This window comes from Phascolarctos cinereus, unplaced genomic scaffold, assembly GCF_003287225.1.
Source record: "Phascolarctos cinereus isolate Bilbo 61053 unplaced genomic scaffold, phaCin_HiC Scaffold_4;HRSCAF=312, whole genome shotgun sequence".
NCBI classification, from domain to species: domain Eukaryota; kingdom Metazoa; phylum Chordata; class Mammalia; order Diprotodontia; family Phascolarctidae; genus Phascolarctos; species Phascolarctos cinereus.
The window spans coordinates 84,078,451-84,097,180 of NW_027555847.1; the positions used below are offsets into that span (position 1 = coordinate 84,078,451).

The 18,730-nt window shown below is 50.6% G+C and overlaps 2 protein-coding genes across 6 annotated transcripts; one reads left to right on the forward strand and one right to left on the reverse strand.

Moving 5' to 3' along the window:
* Positions 1-2,408: 2,408 nt before the first annotated feature.
* ABHD14A (abhydrolase domain containing 14A) lies at positions 2,409-11,447 on the reverse strand. 3 transcript variants are annotated; one of them, XM_020998920.2, is made up of 6 exons: positions 11,309-11,447; positions 9,973-10,085; positions 4,909-5,117; positions 3,991-4,106; positions 3,578-3,813; positions 2,409-2,818 (listed from the first exon to the last, which is right to left on the reverse strand). In XM_020998920.2, the coding sequence occupies exons 3-6, from the start codon at positions 5,112-5,114 to the stop codon at positions 2,636-2,638; spliced, it is 741 nt and encodes a 246-aa protein (XP_020854579.1). In that variant the 5' UTR covers positions 5,115-5,117; positions 9,973-10,085; positions 11,309-11,447; the 3' UTR covers positions 2,409-2,635. The 3 variants fall into 3 exon arrangements, with proteins under 3 accessions (XP_020854579.1, XP_020854582.1, XP_020854583.1); XM_020998923.2 differs by lacking the exon at positions 11,309-11,447 and adding an exon at positions 10,694-11,141; XM_020998924.2 differs by lacking the exon at positions 9,973-10,085.
* A 90-nt stretch (positions 11,448-11,537) lies between these two features.
* Positions 11,538-18,098, forward strand: ABHD14B (abhydrolase domain containing 14B). 3 transcript variants are annotated; one of them, XM_020998917.2, is made up of 4 exons: positions 11,795-11,886; positions 13,238-13,469; positions 16,087-16,328; positions 17,114-18,098. In XM_020998917.2, exons 2-4 carry the CDS (start codon positions 13,259-13,261, stop codon positions 17,294-17,296), a joined length of 636 nt encoding a protein of 211 aa, XP_020854576.1. In that variant the 5' UTR covers positions 11,795-11,886; positions 13,238-13,258; the 3' UTR covers positions 17,297-18,098. The 3 variants fall into 3 exon arrangements, with proteins under 3 accessions (XP_020854575.2, XP_020854576.1, XP_020854578.1); XM_020998919.2 differs by having other exon boundaries at positions 11,866-11,955; XM_020998916.2 differs by lacking the exon at positions 13,238-13,469 and having other exon boundaries at positions 11,538-11,886.
* Positions 18,099-18,730: the final 632 nt, after the last annotated feature.

Genomic DNA, 18,730 nt, shown 5'->3' on the forward strand with positions numbered 1-18,730 from the left:
CAGGCGCTGCCAGGCTCTGGGACCCTAGTGGAAATGAGTACATGGATGTGTGCAAGAGTGTATGCTGGCATGTTCAGCGTAGGACCACAAGTACCCTTTGTTCTCTCTGGACAGCCAGTTTACCACAGGAGGCCTTTGAACTCACTTCCCCGTCCCCTTCTCCCCACCCTTCCCCCATGCACGGTGCTGATTCAGCTCCCCCAGGGCTCATGTGTGTGCTTCTACTTGAGAGCTGGGCATGCTTCTCATGGCAGTTTTGTGTGCCTGCACAGGGTGGAAGCAGGGAAGATACTGACCCACTCAGCACAGACTAGGGTTCAGAACGGGCCTGAAATGATTCACTTACCCTGATCTTTCCCCCTCTTCCAAGTCCAGCGCTTCTTTGTCCCAATCCTCTCCCCCCTGGTTCCCCAGACTATTGAGCATGCAACATGAGATCAACCACCCCACTCGCACAACAGGAGTACCCCTGCCAAAAGCCACAAAACCACAAGCCAGAGGAGGACAGGGCCTCAGAGATCAGGTCTCGCTCTGTCCCACTCCCTCCGACCTCTTTCTTTTTTTAAAAAAAATTTTTTTTCCATCTGCTTTTGAGTTGAAAATTTTTTCTCCCTTTTTCTTCCCCCCACCCTCCCCAAGACGGCACACAATCTGACATAGGCTTTACATTTACATACCCGTTAAACATATTTTCACATTAGTAAAGTTGTAAGTAAAAATTAAAACCAATAGGAGGAACCATCAGAAAGATGAAACAAAACTCAACAGAAGGTAAAAATATGTGATAGTGATTCAACTTTCATAGTTCTTTCTTTGGATGTGGACAGCATTTTCCATCCCGAGGACTCTGGAGACGTCTTAGATCCTTGTAATGCTGAGAAGGGTTCAGTTTAACATTCTTAGCCATTGCATAACGTGGCTGCTATTGTGCACAAAGTCCTCTTGGTTCTGCTCACTTCACCCAGCATCAGACCATATAAGTCTTCCCACGTTTTTCTGAAGTCAGCCTGTTCATCATTTCTTATAGCATAATAGTATTCCATTACATTCATATACCACAACTTGCTCAGCCATTCCCCAATTGATGGGCATCCTTCCAACCTCTTTTCTTCACAGGCCCTGCCCTGATTCATGGTATGAAGGGTCTCACAAGCTTCATTTTCAAAAGCCTGGTCAGAGGAAGCTTGGTCCTGGGAGCCTGGACACACTGAGAGGAGAAAAGAAGGCACAGGCAGGGACACAAGCCTACTCCCTCCCTCCCAGCTTCTCCTGCCCCAGGCTACAGGGCTCCTTCAACTGCTCCCCACCCCTACCTGTGGTCTCCTTGCTTCCCCAGTCATTCACGGAGGCTGAGGGAAATTGGGGGGGTCATTTGTAAGGGCTGTTCCACGTCTTTGGGGGTCCTGGACAGGCCTCTCTATTGAGCCACTAGACATGGACAGCATCCCTTGGTAGTCTCCTAATCCCATACTTGATCTGAGATAGGGACAAGGCTATCCTTTGGGTGCCCTGTATGAAGAATCCTATAAATTGCTCCAGTCAACCATCTCTGTGGGGTCACAGGCCCTCGCCTTCAGCTTTGTTAATCTAAGCAGGAGGAAGAAGAGAGTTCAAACACTGCATCAGCTGCTTCCTAGCTGCGTGACTCTGGTCAAGTCACTTCAAACCTCTCTTGGCCTCAGTTTCCTTATTGGTGAAATGGGGATAATAAAAGCACCTACCTTGCAAGATTGTTGTGAGAATAGAATAATAGACATAACCTCAGATGGCCGGTCTTGGGGTTTCCTTAGAAGACCTTAGACTAGATCAGGGGTGGGTAACCTGCGGCCTCGAGGCCACATGTGGCCCTCTGGGTCCTCGGGTGTGGCCATTTGACTGAGTCCAAGTTTTATAGAGCAAATCCTTTTATTACGGGGATTTGTTCTGTGAAGTTTGGATTCAGTCAAAGGGCTGCACTTGAGGACCTAGAGGGCCACATGTGGCCTCAAGGCCACAGATTCCCCACCCCTGGACTTCATAAAGCCTTCTCAGCTATGTTGTAGAAGGGATTCTTTTAGGGTGTGAGTTGTTCTAGACAGCTGCTGGAGTGTATACCAGTTCCAAGAGTCTGTGATTCCAACCTCCTCCTTTTATAGATGAAGAAACCAGTCTAGACAGGGGAAAGGACTTAGCCAGGAACACACAGCAAGTGAAGGGCAGAAGCCTCTGGGACAAGGACCCAGGTTCTCCTGACACTTCGGTCCAGGGCTCAATGCCTTAGTTCATCCCACCCCCATTCTCAGAACCCCAAACAACTCCAAGTCAGATGCTGGATGGGAATGGAGTGAACTGCCTCTGAGTCCAACCTTCCTTCATACCCTTCCCTCCACCTCATGCCCTCCCCAACCCCAACAGGATGTATACCCAGGAAGCAGACAAAGTTCATTTATTTAAGTCCAAGTGAGTGGGGGCTGGTGAGGCCCCTAGAGGGCAACCACGAGTTTCCAGTTCCACCAGCCTTCTGCCTGGTCTGCCTCTGTGGCACTGGAACACATTGTCTTACAAAGGTCCGCTGAACCCTACCCCAGTCTCTCGGGATTCCTGGGCCCACCCTGCTCCACCCAGAGACAGGACAGTCATCACAGAGATGCAGACTTCAGGACAGCTTGTCCAGGAAGGTCAGCAAGGCATCATGGAAGTCATGGGGCTGGTGCAGGTAACAAGCATGGCCAGCATCCTGCAACTTCACTGTTGAGTGGTTGGGGAGGTATCGAAGCTTCTGCAGAGACTCCTGGGCCAGGCCTTTGTCTAGAGCTCCATATATGATAAGTGTGGGTGTCTGCAGGGGGAAAAAGCCTGAGCTGAGCCACAGCTGAGCCAGGAAGCTGGCCCCACTAGGGGGCTTTCTGTCACAAAGCCTTGGTCCTTGGCCTTCTTCCTCAACACCACCTTCTAGCTTCCTCCCAGGTCCCTACTCTCCTTCAGGGCTGGCTTTGAGGTATACCTCCACGGGGAAGTGTTCCCAGCACAATGCCATCAACCAATGTATAAACAGGAGCCCTTGCACAGAGTAGCATGTATGCCTGGGGCTGCTTCCACAGTACTTGGGATGCCTCCCTCTCCCCCCGCAATCCTGTCCTGGGGATCCCTGAGGATGAGACAATGTCTCCCTGCTCTTAGCAGAAGGGGGACCAAGATGAAGACAGTGAGGTCCAGAGACACTTAGCCGTTTGGCAGGAAGCGGCACAGCCACAATTTTACCCTACATTCTCCAACTTCAACGCCACCCTTCTGATCCCAACAATCAAAACCCCACATCTCATCCTCAGCCCAAGACCTCCCGAGGACAGGACCTCCAAAAGAAGCCAGAGGATATGGCGGCTTCAGAGGAAGAGGGTTGGGTTCAAATCTTGCCTCCAACACTTACTGCCCCTTCCCTGGGCCTCAGTTTTCTCACTTAAAAAACAAAGGGGTTGGATTGACTGGCCTCTGAGGTCTCTTCTAGAAGTTGTGCCTCCCCCCTCTGACCAGGGGCTCCCATGAACTCATCATGCCCCTCCCCCAGCCCATGCTGGGGTCTCCCACTAGCCAGGTGCACCTTGATGGCTGAGAACTGCTTCTGTGTGTAGTTCTCGGTGAAGGTGGGAGCGATGGGGACAAATCCACAAAGCTGCTGGTGAGCACGCATCAGGAAGGGCAGAGAGTACAGGCCGCTCAAGGAGGGGCTGACCAGCACTAGGTTTTTGACCTCCAGCTCCCTCAGGATGTGATCCAGGAGATCTGCCCGTCCAGCCTCTGTGCTGGCTGCGGGGGAGGGGAAGGAGTTCCCAAAACCTGGAAGACAAGGATAGAGTTGGGGGGCATGATGGGGAGGGGACACAGAGACGGTGTGATTTAAAGGCTTCCCACAACCCTTCCCTTCATTTCCAAGCCCTTTCCTCAGCCCTCAAGCCATCAAGCCTTGGAACCTTCTTTCCCTAGAGGATCCCCTACATAGATCCTGGGACTCACCAGGGAGGTCTAGAGCAATGGCCCGGTATCCCCTTCGGGACAGTTTCTCCAGTGTCCCCAGCTGCTGCCAGATGTGTGAAGTAAAGGCCTTCCCATGGAGTAACACCACTTCAATCCTGTGGAAAGACAGGATGCCTGGCCTTGAGGTTCAAGGAGCCTCCCACCCCTTGGCCTCCCTAGCCTCAGGCCAGCTCAGCCAGGTGTCCACCCCTTAGGAGAGGCAGAGAAGGGGATTTCTTCCCCTTAGCCAGAGTGAGAAAGGTCTCCACCACACTGACCTTCTGAGGATTTCTATCTACTTGGGAGGCACCCCTCCCCAATTCTCCCAAGGAGCTCCAACCCTCCCCCCAGTGGATAGGGTATCAAGACTGGATGTCATCCTGTTGGAGGAGGGGGGATGGCATGAAGAGATGGACCCGAGAAAGGCCTAATCTGGGCCCCAGCAACAGTGAGACTTGCTTTACAGTTTACAAAAGCACTTTATCTACACATTCTCTCATCTGACCCTGTAAGGTGGACAGTGACAGAATTACGATCCCCATTTCACAGATGGGAAAACTGATACTGAGAGGGGTCACCGGATTCATAGGCTATCAGGAGTCAGAGCTGGACAGGCCCTTAGAAACCATCTAATCCAATCCCTTGATTTTTCAGATTAGGAAACCTACACTTTGGGTTGCTCAGGGTCACCCTGGTAGTAAGATGAGGACCTGGGTCCCCTGCCTTCAAATCCAGGGCTTTTCTTATAAGGTCACACAGCGAGTTCACAGCAAAGCTAGGATTCAAACCTAAGTGTGGAAGCCAGGCATCCTTGAAGCACTAGCCAGAAGGCGGAGGGACAGTGGCCCTAAGAGGCCAGGACCATAATAGAGGGGGCTCTCTCAGGCAGTGGTTGGGTGAAGTAGAAAGGACACGCACCTGTGGCGCCTGTGAAGAGGTTGTACCTCCCGGTAGAAGACTGAAGAGTTGCTGTGTGTAAGGCCAGCCAGCATGGTGACATTATCGTTGTCCCAGGTCCAGATGAGGGGCTGGGGGATACCAGGCAGTCCCAGGTACAGCAGTATAGTAAGGAGTAGGCCCAGGGCCAGCAGGACCCCCTTGGGCAGTTTTGGGATGCCCGGCATGCCCTGCACGGAACAGGATGGCTGAGAGTCAGGGAAGGAATTCCCACACACTTCTCAACGGACTCTACATCTAACTGACCCCAGCAGAACCTCTGGCCAGAGAAAGGATTCTAGCCCATCCCCCAGGGGTAGTCAGAGCCAATGTTAGTTTTAGGGTGGCACCTGTGTGAACAGGTGCATCTGGGGCTGGGCCTCTCGACCTTTCCAAGGACCCACCCCAACAGTCAAAGGCTTCTGGGTACTCAAGACATTCGTTCTAAGCTCCATGCATATCCCCCTGCCCATATTGGACGTCCCAATGGAACAGGTAGCCTGCCCTTACTTGCCAACAAAGTAACCTATAGCTGCATGTAGGGTCCCCCATTGGTGGCTACATGATCACTGCATGAGAATATGGGAAGAACATTCCTATTCAGGGACAGCTTATACCAGGCCTTCTCTGAGGCCCCTTCCAGCTCTGCCAGCCTGATTCTGTGTCCCTTCCTCAGGCATACACAGTGTCCCTTACAAATGGTTTCACACACAGGCCTTCTCCTTTGCACGTACAGACACAGCCTCTTACATACACATCCACACACAGCTCATATAGAAACATATCATCTCCTTTACATATCTGGTAGACACACAGATACCATGTCCCTGCTCCACCCCCCCACAGCACCCCCGAATGGTAAAGACAGTTTTTCCATTGAGCCCAAAAGGTGCTGTGCATTCTCCATGTGCTCCCGTATAACTACAGACAGTGTCCCTTGGGCTCAGGCCCAAATCACAGAAACTCCTCTTCATCCCTAGCAATGAGTTATAGGAAGGGAGCTTGCTGCACAAGGCCTAGTCTCTGTCACCTCCTGCTCAATGCCTGGGAATAGAGTCAGAACAGTGTACTGCCACTATCTACAGCCCTCTGCTCCCTCTGGAATTCAAGGTGGAAGAGAGAGAAAACCCTATCACCTTTCAGCCGAGACAAGGCTAGAGTTTCACCAAAGAAATGTTTACTGATAGGCAAAGGGAAAACTGGGAAATGAGGACCACAAAACTGTCACCCTGAGCAAGAGAATTCCCCTGCTCAAACTTCTCTGTCTGTGTTCTGAGCCCATGGCTATAATCTGACACTCTTGGCCAAGGGTGGGGAACCTGTGGCCTCGAAGCCACACGTGGCCCTTTAGGTCCTCAAGCATAGCCCTTAAAGGGCAAGCACCCTGACTCCGACTCTACCCTTTAAAGGGCCACACTTGAGGACCTCGAGGGCCACATGTGGCTTCGTGGCCACAGGTTCCCCACCCCTGGACTAGTGAAAGAAAGACTCAATTTGGAGTCAGAGGATTTAGGACCAAAATCCTGTCTATATCACTTGCCACTTGTGTGATCTTAGTTAAACATCTTCCTCCCTCTCTGGGACTCAGTTTCCTTTTCTGTAAAATAAAACAGTTGAATTAATCTACAATTCCTTCCAGCCCTACAATCTAAGGATCTTATATATTTGTAAAATTGGAATAATAATAGCTAACATTTATATGGTGTGTTTTAAGATTTGCAAAGTGCTTTACATCTATCATTTCATTTGCTCCTCACAACAACCCTATGAGGTAGATGCTGTTATTATCTCCATTTTACATCCTAGGAAACTGAGGTTGAGAAAAGTAATCATCTGAGGCTGAATTTGAATTCAGATCTTCAGGAATCCAAGTCCAGCAGTCTATCCACTCTGTGACTTACTTGTGGAAAGAACATTGGATTTTCAGTCCAAAGACCTGGGATTGAATTCCAGCTGCTATCTGCTAGCTGTATGAACTTGGAAAAGTCACTTAACTTTCCTGGAGGCAAATGGAATACTTGACCCAGATGTCCCTGGGTAATAGAGATTCCCTCTGGCAAGGAATCCGATGTGATTGGAAAGATTCTAAACCTCCCTAACTCCTCCCTTCCCTAACCCACCCCACCTACTCTACCCTACCCACCCCCCAGCCTACTAATCCTAAAGACTCTTAATCTGATTAAAGCCTTGTGTGTTTACCACAACCTAAACCTGGCTCTGCCTCAATCCTTTCCAGGGCACTCCTCTTCCACTCCTGGGAGTGGTCCCCAGGCCCTGAGGGACACTGGTTACCAGCTGGGCACCTTTGTCACACAACATGCCTGGCACAGAACACAGTCTCTATCACCTGTACACATTGCCCTTTATACATTTTGTTGTTCAGTCATATCTGATTCTTCAGGACCCCATTTGGGGGTTTTTTTGGCAAAGGCACTGGAGTGGTTTGCCATTTCCTTCTCCAGCTCATTTTACAGATGAGGAAACTGAGGCAGACAGGGTTAATGACTTGCCCAGGGTCACATAACTTCAGTTATGTCTGACTTTTCGTGACCCCATTTGGAGTTTTCTTGGCAGAGATGCTGAAGTGGTTTGACATTTCCTTCTCTAGCTTATTTGACAGATAAGGAAACTGAGATCAACAGGATTAAGTGATTGGCCCAGGGTCACACAGCTAGTAAGTATCTGAGGCCACATTTGAACTCAGGAAGATGAGTCTTCCTGACTCCAGGCCTGGCTCTCTATCCACTGTGCCTCATTTTACAGATAGGGAAACTGAGGCAGGCAGTTGGTGACTTGTCCAGAATTACCCAAACAGGAGTGTGTGAGGCTAGATTTGGACTCAGATGTTCCTGACTCCAGGCCCAGCACTCTATTCATTGCACCACCTAGCTGCCCTAACAATCAGTACATCAGTAGATCAAAAAATATTTATCACTTACTTACTCCTTGCCAGTTACTGTGCTAAGGGCTGAGGATAGGCAAAGAAAGGCAAAAACAGCCCTAGCCTTAGAGGAGTCCACATTCCAATGGGAGAGACAATTAGTGAGATAACCAGGTACATACAAGATTAATGAAGATTAGGTGAAAGGGAAATCATTGGTGGGGAGGGGGATGTGGAAAGGGGAGAGGCCTCCTGCAGAGGGTGAGACTGAAGGAAGCTTGGACAGGGAGATGGAGAGGGAGGACAGGGAGGAGGGGGAGGGAAGGGAGAGAAGAGGAGGAGGGACGGAGGAAGAGAAGGAGGGGAGGGGGAGAGGAAGCAGAGAAGGGGGAGGAGTGGAGGAAAGGAAGGAGGAGAAGAGGGGAAAAAGGGGAGGAGGGGAGGAAGAGAAGGAGGGAAGAGAGGAAAGGAGAAAGAGGAGGGGAGGAGGGGGAGCATTGCAAGCATGGGAGGACAGCCAGGGTAAAGTCAAAGAGACTAGAGATGCATGAGCACACAGACCAGTGTAACTGGATTATTGAGTGTGCACAGGGAAATAAAGTATAAGGAGATTTGGAAAGGTAGGGAGCTTTACATGTGATCCTGAAGGTAAGAGGAAGCCACAGACCTTTGCTGAGCAGGCTGACATCATTGGACTTATACAATGGGAAACCTTTCTCCAACCCCAGAGATGTATTCAGTCTAACCTGTTTATACCTTTATGTGCTAGGTGGCACAGTGGTTAGAGTGCTGGGCCTGGAGTCAGAAAGACCCGAGTTCAAATCAAACCTCAGATATTTATTAGCTGTGTGATCCTGGGAAAGTGACTTAAACCTGTCAGACGGGGATAGTAATAGCACCTACCTCCCAGAAGTGTTGTGAGGACCAAATGAGATATTTCTGCCTGGAACATAGTTTTCATAAATGTTTCCTCCCTCCCTCCTTCCTTCCCCTTCCCTTCTTCCCTTCCTCCCTCCCTTTTTTCCCTCCCTCCTTTCTTCTCTCCTCTCCTCCCTCCCTTCCCTTCCTCCCTCCCTTCCCTTCCTCCTTCCCTTCCCTCCCTCCCTCCTTCCTTCCCTCCCTCCTCCTTCCCTTCCCTCTTTCACCAGAGGATGGATTGGAGTAAGGAGACAGTTAAGACAGGGAGACAAGTTAATCCTGGCAAGAAGTAATAAGGGCCTGAATTAGAGGAGGAGGTGGCCGTGTGAATAAAGAGAAGGGGACCTGGAGGAGACGTCAGATACAGATGGGTCACATAGAGTGAGTGTGAGGGAGTCAAAGATCATACTAGGATTGCAAGCCTGGCTGACCAGGAAGATGATGGTGCCCTTGACAGTAACAAGAAAATTCCCAAGAGCAGAGGATCTTCTATTGGAAAGAACACACAATGTGAAATCTGAACACATAGATCTGAATACAGTTCTGCCACTTACCTGGAGAAGGAAATGGCAAACCACTCCAGTATCTTTGTCAAGAAAACCCCAAATGAGTCGGACATGACTGAAACAACTGAACAAGCTGTGTGACCTTATGTAAGTCACTCAACCCCAACCTCAGTTTCCTTCTCTGTAAAATAATGGGCAGCTGACCATCATCCTCTAAACTCCAAACACTGACTCTTTAAGGAAGCACCCTCCACTCAACCAGAATTGCTGGACAAACTGGAAAGCAATTTGGCAGAAAGTATACTCAGATGAGCACCTACTACAGTACATTGAGGTAAGCTCCAAATTGCTTAAATGTAAACAGTCACATCATAAAGACAAATCAGAAGACAGAAGTCAGTGTCCTTTACAACTATGGCCTGGGGAAAGGGACATGGGGTTGGGATTCTTAACCAAATTATAAAAGATAAAATGGACAATTTCAGCTACATAAAATTTTAAAATAAAATCACTGCAACTACAATAAGAGAAAGGGTTGAGCAGGAGAAAAATCTTTGCATTTAATTTCTCTGATGAAAGATAAAAGGGCACTCAAATAGGGCCATTCTCTGATAGGTAAGCAGTCGAAGGCTGAAGGCTAGGAATGAACAGTTTGCAATTTTGGAGAGAAAACTATCAGCAATTGTGTGGAAAAATAATCCCCAAATAACTTTTAATAAGAGGAATGCAAATTAAACCAACCTTGGCATTTCACCTCACCCCCACCAAAGTGGCAAAAATGGTTAAAGATGAAGGGACTAGAAGACAGGCACACTGATACAATGTTGCTGGAGCTGAGAACTGGATCCCACATTCTGGAAAACAATTTGGAGTTATATGAAAAGTCACTAAAGTGTTCATTCCCTTTACCCTAAGGAGGTTAAAAAACAGAAAGGCTCCATATATAATACCAGTATATTCATAGCAGTATTTTTTTGTGGTTATTCTCAAAGGACCGAGGACATCACAAGGGTGACGTCTTGACTTGGCATGTGAATTGGATTTAAGTGAGGCAGAGCTGTGCAAATTCATCAGCCTCACTCTCTCCTCCAAAGTCAGCAGTTAGATGGGGCAGTGATGGTGCAATAGCGGTGAAGTAGGGAAGACCTGAGTTCAAATTTATCTCAGATATTTACTAGATCTGTGACCCTTGGCAAATCACTTCACTCTGTTTGACTTAGCTTCCTCATCAGTACAATGAACTGGAGAAGGAAATGGTAAACACTCCAGTGTCTTTGCCAAGAAAATCCCAAATGGGGTCACAAAGAGTCGGAAGTGGTAACTGAAAGCAGCTGGATCAGGCATCTAAACTGAGAACTTAATGAAAATCGCATCCTCCCTCTAAGTAGACATGGGGGCGGGTCTCTATCTAGCCCTCAATAATAACTGGTGGCATGTCTATGGCACAAGGAACTTCAGCCACCTTGGGAGGTGAGCGCTGTGATTATGCCCATTTTACAGATGTTTGCCCAATGCACTAAGTCTTCTGGACTCCAAGCCCAGCGCTCCAGCACCCCGCAGACTGTGGCATGCTGTCAGCCACTGCGGCTTGCAGCGGTGCTGGGTGGTTTTGCTTAACTTCTTTGTTCAGAGGGAAGGTGTACTTGCAAACAATCGGTGGTGTCTGTAACAAAAACCACCGATAAAACAAAACAAAACAACACAGTTTAACGGAGGCAGCTGGGCCTCCATGGTCCCTTCTAGCTCTAAGTCCGGGACCCTAAGCCTCGGCACTCTTCGCACGAGCACAAAGAGCACCCCGAGCCCCAGCACATTCGCTGAACCCCGGCAAGTTCGCTCGCCGAGGCACAGAATCTCCACAAAGGCTCCTGGGTGCAGAAGCCAAAGCTCACAGCCCCTCCACACACACACAGTGAGCCCCATCCACACGCGCTATCCCGCACCACACCCACGCACGCACACGGATACACACTCATCTCAACCACCCCGGGGCAGCCCAGAGCGCAGCAGGGGTCAGGCCTTCCCAGGAGCCTCGGAGCCGTCCCCAGGCCCCCTCCCCCGGGACGCTCGCACTCACCGGGCCCCGCCCCGCCCCAAGAGCCAAGCAGGGCAAGACAGCTCCGCCGCGGACGCCGATTTCCTGGGGAGGGCGGGGCAGGGAGCAGCCAATGAGGGCTCGGGACGGCGGCGCGTCACCGGGCCCTGGGACGCGGAGTTCCAAAGTGGCTGCAGAGTTGCTCTGTGGGTTAGGGCCGCGGCTCTCGCTTTTGCCTCCGGGGCTCCCCAGGCCCCGGCCTCTGGGAAGGATGGGGCGTGGAGCCGGGGGGGTGCAGTGGGGGGGGACTGGGCCCCGCGAGGCAAGGCCGGCCTGCGCTGGAGAGGGCCGTGCCGACCGCACCTCCTTTGAGCAGCCTTCCCAGATTGGGCCGGGAAGAGCGGGAGGAGGGCCCGGGAAGGAGCGGAGCGGGGCTCCGCCTCCCCACCTCCGCTCTAGCTCCGGGTGCCGCCGCCAGAGGGCTCGCGCGTGGGCCCGGGCCCCTTTCCCTGCTTCCCCGCCCCGCCGAGCCCCTTGGCGCGTCTGCCTGCACAGTCACCTTGGCCCTGGCCCTGGCCCTGGCCCTGACCCGACTGCCCAGAGCCCTCTGAGCCCGCCAGGTATCGCCCCGGCTCTTTCCCCCCTCGGGCAATCAGTCCGAACGATCTGCGACCTCCCGGAACACCCAGGTCCCACCTTGCCCCGCCCTTCCTCCCCCAGGCCCCCTGGTCTCTCTCCCCACACCCCCTACACCCCCATCCTTTCCCCCCTCTCCTCCAATGCCTGGTCCCCTAGTCCGATGGACGCTTTCTCCCCACCCCCGCTACACACTAGTACTTTCCTTTCTCCCCCGTTCTCCAATGCCTAGTCCCCCAGTCCGATGGACTCTCTCTCCCCACGCCCACCACACCCTGGCTCTCCCCCCACACACACACACCCACCCCTGATCCTTTTCTGGCCCCTCCAGCTCTCCTTGTTTTTCTTAGGAAGCCCTTTCTCCATTCCCCACCACCTTCTTTGCTCCTCCCCCCCCCCAGGTGGGCCCCAGGCTGAGTCTAGGCCAGAATGTGAGTCCTGGGAGGAAGCAGTTGACTGTTGTGTCCTTGGCCACCTGCCAGCCCAGCTTGGGACAAGCAGGATCAGCAGCCATGATTTGTGCCAGAATAGGACCGTGTAGCACATGTACCTGTGTTCACAGCCTTGGTGCATGTAGGGCCTGTACCCATCTGAGCATGGATTCATGTTAATGAATTCGATGAGCATTAATCAGACACCTATCTGCAAGACCCTGTGGACCCTGGTGTGTGAAGTCTCAGTAGCCATGATCTTCACATAGATAGGAGCCATACCCACATCCTGGGCATGTGGGTGGCTTGTATCCGTTTAGAATGTCTAAGGGTCATACCTCTATCCTCAGCATGTTACAGGTGAAGAAAGAGTTACCCGGATGTGTCACTGGATGCCTCGGGTTTCATTTGGTTTTTATTTGAAGAAGTACAGCCATGTGGCTTTAGCTGCCCTGGAGTCAGAAAGACCTGAGCTCAAAACTGGCTTTATACTTAATAGTTGTGTGACCTTGGGCAAGTCATTTAACCTCTGCCAGCTTCACTTTCCTTAATTGTAAAATAGGAATAATGACATCAACTCCCCCCCACACCCTGTTGTGAAGATTAAATGAGATATTTGTAAAATATTTTGCAATTCCTGGCATATAGTAGGTGCTTAATAAATGCACATTGCCTTTCTCTTCCCTGCCATGTACTTAGCATATAACAGTACCTTCCGTGCCCCCACGCTAGACACCTTTCTTATGTGTCTGTCCTATGGCCCTTGCCTTCCTCTTAGTCCTCAGGCCTATTGCCCATTTTCCTCAAGGCCAATTTACCTTCCCAGACCTTGGTTTTCCAGCTCCTCCAGGACCACAGCCCTAAGGCTGTGACCCTAACCCACCTGTGCTCTGTACCCTGGCAGGCCCAGTACTGGAGGTGAAACATGACCAGTGTACAGTCCAGTGAAGGCACCATCTCTGTGCAGGGACAGAAGCTCTTCTATAGGGAGGCCCGGCCTGGTAGTGGACAGACCCCACGCCTCTCGGTGCTTCTACTCCATGGCATCCGCTTCTCCTCGGAGACTTGGCTCAAGCTGGGCACACTGGACAAACTGGCCCAGGCCGGCTATCGGGCAGTGGGCATTGATCTGCCAGGTATGGGACAGGCAGGCCTGAGTTCCCTGGAACAGGTTTAATTCCTTCATTCAGTGGAAGAGTGTGTGTTTGGGCCTAGGGAGCAGTGCATGGCCCTGGGAGCTGAATTTGAATTGTGTCGGAATGGATGGGGCTACAGGCTCTGTTGATGGAAGTACCTTCATTCAGTCAACAGGAGACAGGGGCAGTGATTAGGAAAATTGGAGCTGCCTGGGCTAGGATTTCAGAGCCTTCTGAATAGGTGTACAAGGGGGTTGGGAAGATTCGAGGTCTTGTACCTTATACTTCCAAGTACTAAAAACAGAGAGAAGTCTCTCTACACAGCTGTTTAATCCCCCCTACCCCACCAAAAGGGAGGGGCCCGGTTTTATAGAACGTCAGAGTTGGACGGGGACCTCAGGAATAATCTAGTGCAATTCCTTCATTTAAAACAGGCCCAGAGAGGGTAAAGCGCTTGGCCATGTCACAAAGCCGGTAAATAGCAGAGCCAGAACTAGAATCCACATCATCTGACTTATAGCCCAGGGCTCTTTCCACAGTACAAGTGTGTCTGTGGTGGGTGTCTAAGCAGGCTCGCTCAAGGGGTGGGGAAGGCCCTAGATCTCCACCCTAACTTCTAGCCTAAGCTATGCCCTGCCTCTCTCCTTCTGCCTCCTCATGGGTAGAGCCCTAAGCTGGGCAATACAGGGAAGAGAATTGGGGGGTGGGAACACAGCTTCACCCTCAAGGACACGCCCTCCTCCCCAGGTAAAAAGGCAGGCCACTTGCAGGCAATAAAAACCTAATGGTTATTTGCACACACAGATACTCAAGCAGTCCATCTCTTTGCTAATGATCTCTTTATTCAGCCCAGATCTCTCTGCTGGACTACCACCATATATCTCCAACAGGGCGTCCCATACAGGGGCAACTAGGTGGCGCAGTAGATAGAGCACCAGCCCTGAAGTCAGGAGTACCTGAGTTCAAATCCGGTCTCAGACCAAACACTTGACACTTACTAGCTGTGTGACCCTGGGCAAGTCACTTAACCCCAAAGGCTTTAAAAAAAAAAAAAGAGGGCATCCCATACACATCTCACACTCACCATGTCCACAGCAGAACAAAGACCTGGCTTCTAGTGCCAGCTCTCAATTTGCAACCATTACCCCGGCACACACACACACACACACACACACACACACACACATCCCTCCCTCCTATTGTCAAGGGCACCTCCATCCCCCCCAGTCACCCTGGCTCACAACCACAGGCTCATCCTCAACTTCTCACTCTTGTTCAACCCATAGATCCAACTCGTTGCTAAATCTTGTCATTTCTGCTTTCCGGACATCTCTCCCCTTTCTCCACTCATGTGACCACAATCCTCCTTCAGGCCCTTCTTGGCTAGTCAGTTACCTAAACCCCCTCTCTTCCCTAGCACCATCCACTCTCCAGTGCTAGGAGTGGTGTGGCCACAGTGCTCTGTCTACTATAGGCATTTAATAAATAACTGTTGAATGTAGAGTGGACCTTTTTTAAAGGGATATCCACTTCTTGCCTGGATTACAGCCTTCTGACTGTTCTCCCACCCTCCAGTTTCTCCCCACTCTAATGCATTCTCCAGCCAGTTACCAGATCACCCCTTCTCTGCTCCGTATTGCCTCCAGCATCAAATATAAACTTTTTGACATTTAAAATCCTTTATTATCTGGCCTCTTCCTACCTTTCCAAATTAGCTAGGTATAGTAGGTGCTTAATAAGTGCTTTGTTCCCTGGTCCTTGGTAAGCACAGAATAACCTTATTTGATTTTTACAAGAACCTAGTAAGACAAATACTATTGATATTATCCCTGTTTTACAGATGGGACAAATGAGGCTTAAGGGGGTCACATAGCTAGTAAGTGTTAGAGACAGGATTTGAACCTAGCTGTGTCCTGACTCCAAGTCCAACATACTTTCTCTCTCTCTCTCTCTCTCTCTCTCTCTCTCTCTCTCTCTCTCTCTCTCTCTCTCTCTCTCTCTCTCTTTGCTAGGCAGTAGGGTTAAGTGACTTGCCCAGGGTCACACAGCTAGTGTGTGTCAAGTGTCTGAGGCCGGATTTGAACTCAGGTCCTCCTGACTCCAGGGCCAGTGCTCCATCCACTGCACCACCTAGCTGCCCCTCCAACACACTTTCTACACTGCACTCTGTAAAGGGAGAGGGTTGGGCTAAATAATAGTAGCTAGTGAGTATTTTCATACTTTAAGGTTTGTAAAGTGCTTTACAAATAGTAACTCATTTTATGCTCATGACTCTGGGAAGCAGGTGCTGTTTCCCCATTTTGCAAATGAGGAAACTGAGGCTCAAGGAGCTTGTGACTTGCCCAGGGTCACACACCTGGTTAGAGGCAGGATTTGATCTCAGCTCTTCATGACTCCAAGTTCAGTGCCCTATCCATACAGCACTAATACCTTTAGTCCCTTTTGGCTCCAAATCCTATCTGATACAGAATTGTTGATTGACTAGAGTAGGTTGGGACTGATGATCAGGGAAGGTTTCTTGGAGTAGGTGAACCATTTGTTTTCCCCAGCTTACCTACCCACTGTCTTGTCTTCTCTTCCCTCTCTTTCCCTCTCTTCTTCCCCTCCATCCCTCCAGGTCTAGGACACTCCAAGGAGGCAGTTGCCCCCACAGCCATTGGGGAGCTGGCCCCCAGCAGCTTTCTGCAAGCCGTGTTGGAGGCTCTGGAGCTGGGCTCCACAGCTGTGGTCAGCCCATCTCTGAGTGGAATGTATTCACTGCCCTTCCTCACAGCACCGAGCACCCAGCTCTGTGGCTATGTGCCTGTTGCCCCAATCTGCACAGATAAAGTCAGCCCCGCTGACTATGGCCAGGTGAAGGTATGTGTGTCTGAGGGGAAAGGGGAATGAGAATCAGAGGCAAGAACGGAACAGAGAAGGAATGACCGAGGGCATGCACGGACTGAGGCTGGTCATGATATTCCCCTGCTAGATTAGAAGCTAGATTGGAGCAGAGGAACTCTGAATTAGTGAAACTATTCTTTAAAAAAAAATTAACTTTTATTTTATATTTTTTTCAATTAACAAGCATTTATTTTCTCTCCTACCTTGCCTTTGGAAGAAAGGAAGGAAAGAAGGAAGAAAGGAAGAGAAAGAAAGAAAGAAAGAAAGAAAGAAAGAAAGAAAGAAAGAAAGAAAGAAAGACAGACAGACAGACCCTTGTAACACATATGGATAGTCAGTTACCTAAACCCCTTCTCTTCCCTAGCACCATCCACTCTCCAGTGCTAGGAGTAGTGTGGGCACAGTGCTCTGTCTACTATAGGCATTTAATAAATAACTGTTGAATGTAGAATGGACCTTTTTTAAAGGGATATTCACCCTTCATGGAAGGGGGTTGACCAAAGTTAGAGGACACCAGCCCCTCTGGGTTTGACCTTTATTTGTTCTTTTGATGTGGGACCCCTTAATTAGGGGAAGCTTCCTATAGTTTTGCCCCCTCATGTTTCTCATTTCCTTTCTCATCCAGCTGACCCACAGGTTGAGAACATTTACCTCCTCGTAAATGAAGTTAGGGTCAGGGGACCTGGGGGTCAGGAGTTAGGGATGGCTGAGGTGAACAGGTACCTGATGGCTTCCTCTGCCCTTCCTCTACTCTCTCCCAGACTCCCACCCTGATCGTGTATGGAGACCAGGATCCCATGGGGGAGTCAAGCCTCAAGCACCTGCAACAACTGCCTAACCACCAGGTGATGGTGATGGTGGGCACGGGACACCCCTGCTACCTGGACAGCCCAGACGAGTGGCACTCTGGGCTCCTGAATTTCCTGAATGGGCTGTCGTCATAAGGGCCCAGGCTAGTCCAGGCTACCCTGGACCCACTCCTTCCTGATTTGGGGGAGGGGAGGGGACTGACAGCCACATCTCTGCCCCTTTGACCTGGCCTCTTACCTCTCTTTCTGGCCGGCCTGTCTGACAATCTCCCTGCCCGCATGGCTGACCTGCCAGCTGTCTGTCCATTTCTCCATCTGCTTGTCTGCTCAGAGGGAGCTGTCTGTCTAGTGCCTGGTCTCTCTGTCTGTCTTTCTCTCTTTCCTCAGAGCTATAGGTGAATGAGAAGAATCAAGAACATTAACAAGGTGCAAACCAGGGATCCAGTCCACACGAAGGGTAATTGATTAGAAACATTCCTCTGCTCCCTTTCCTGCAGGCTTCTCCACACCACCTCCCCTTTCCTCTGTCTGCCCCCACGTGCGCATATAGGATTACAGATGTACACTCACACATACCTACCTGTAGGCATATATCTAGGAACATCACATACATGCACATGTAGCAGCACACACTTGCCAGCTGAGGTCTCCAGGGGCAAAGGAGCTCCCTGGGATGGGGAGGGGGGTCCTGGCCCCAGGGTTCTGGGGGTGTGCAGCTCTGGAGTTTGGTGCCGTGGGCTGGGGGTTCAACTCTCCATTAGTGCTTCTTTCTGGCCTGTGCTGGGGGAAGGAGGTGACTGTAAACAGTTGTTGAAGGGATCTCCTTCCTCTTTCTATGCTGATACCTGAGTCCCTGACACTCATGTCTGCCTCTTTCTGCCTTTGAATCATGCGGGGTTGGGAGAGGAACAGAAAAATAAAGAGATCAGACCCTCTAGTTGTTCATCTTTGTCTCACCAGCTCAAACATTGTTACCTTGACCATACCCCTTCCTCATTCCATGCCCCCCCTTCCTGTCCAGCAGGTGGCCTTGTGACCCTAGTCTTCCTGTCCAGATGGAGAGTAGACTTGAATTCCACCCCACCCCCCTCCAAGGTCCCAAGAGGCTCAGAGCACCCAGGTCGATCCGATTACCTTGAAGGGAATTTGCTGGATGGGGGTGGGGCAGCCCCAGATACAGAAGGGTTAATTGCCCACCTTACCTCCTGCTCTGGCCTCTGTGTGTAGAAAGTTCTTGAACTTAGACACGCACCACACCCACCCCAGAGAGTCCTAATGAAGGGGCCGGTGTTGTGTAAGGGATAGAATACCAGATTTGGTATTAGGAGAGCTGGTTCCAGATTCTCCTTCTTACTGGCCTTGTGACCTGAAGTCACTTCAGCTCTGATCAGATTTCATCATCTGTAAAATGGGAATAATAATTCATTCACTACCTACTTTGCAGGTGTTTTACGTAAAATGCTTTGAAAGTCTTCAGATACATTTTTTGGGGCCTTTTGGTGAGGCAGTTGGAGTTAAGTGACTTGCCCAGGGTCACACAGCTAGTAAGTGTCAAGTGTTTGGTCTGAG

Excerpts from the sequence above, each read along its gene's own strand:
- ABHD14B (XM_020998916.2), top strand. The coding sequence starts at position 11,538 with ATGGGGCGTGGAGCCGGGGGGGTGCAGTGGGGGGGGACTGGGCCCCGC. Across the intron at positions 11,887-16,086 it reads GAGCCCTCTGAGCCCGCCAG|GTCTAGGACACTCCAAGGAG; the intron begins GTATCGCCCCGG and ends CCATCCCTCCAG. Across the intron at positions 16,329-17,113 it reads CTGACTATGGCCAGGTGAAG|ACTCCCACCCTGATCGTGTA; the intron begins GTATGTGTGTCT and ends ACTCTCTCCCAG.
- ABHD14A (XM_020998924.2), bottom strand. The coding sequence starts at position 5,114 with ATGCCGGGCATCCCAAAACTGCCCAAGGGGGTCCTGCTGGCCCTGGGC. Across the intron at positions 4,107-4,908 it reads CCTCTTCACAGGCGCCACAG|GATTGAAGTGGTGTTACTCC; the intron begins GTGCGTGTCCTT and ends GTCTTTCCACAG. Across the intron at positions 3,814-3,990 it reads CATTGCTCTAGACCTCCCTG|GTTTTGGGAACTCCTTCCCC; the intron begins GTGAGTCCCAGG and ends CTTGTCTTCCAG.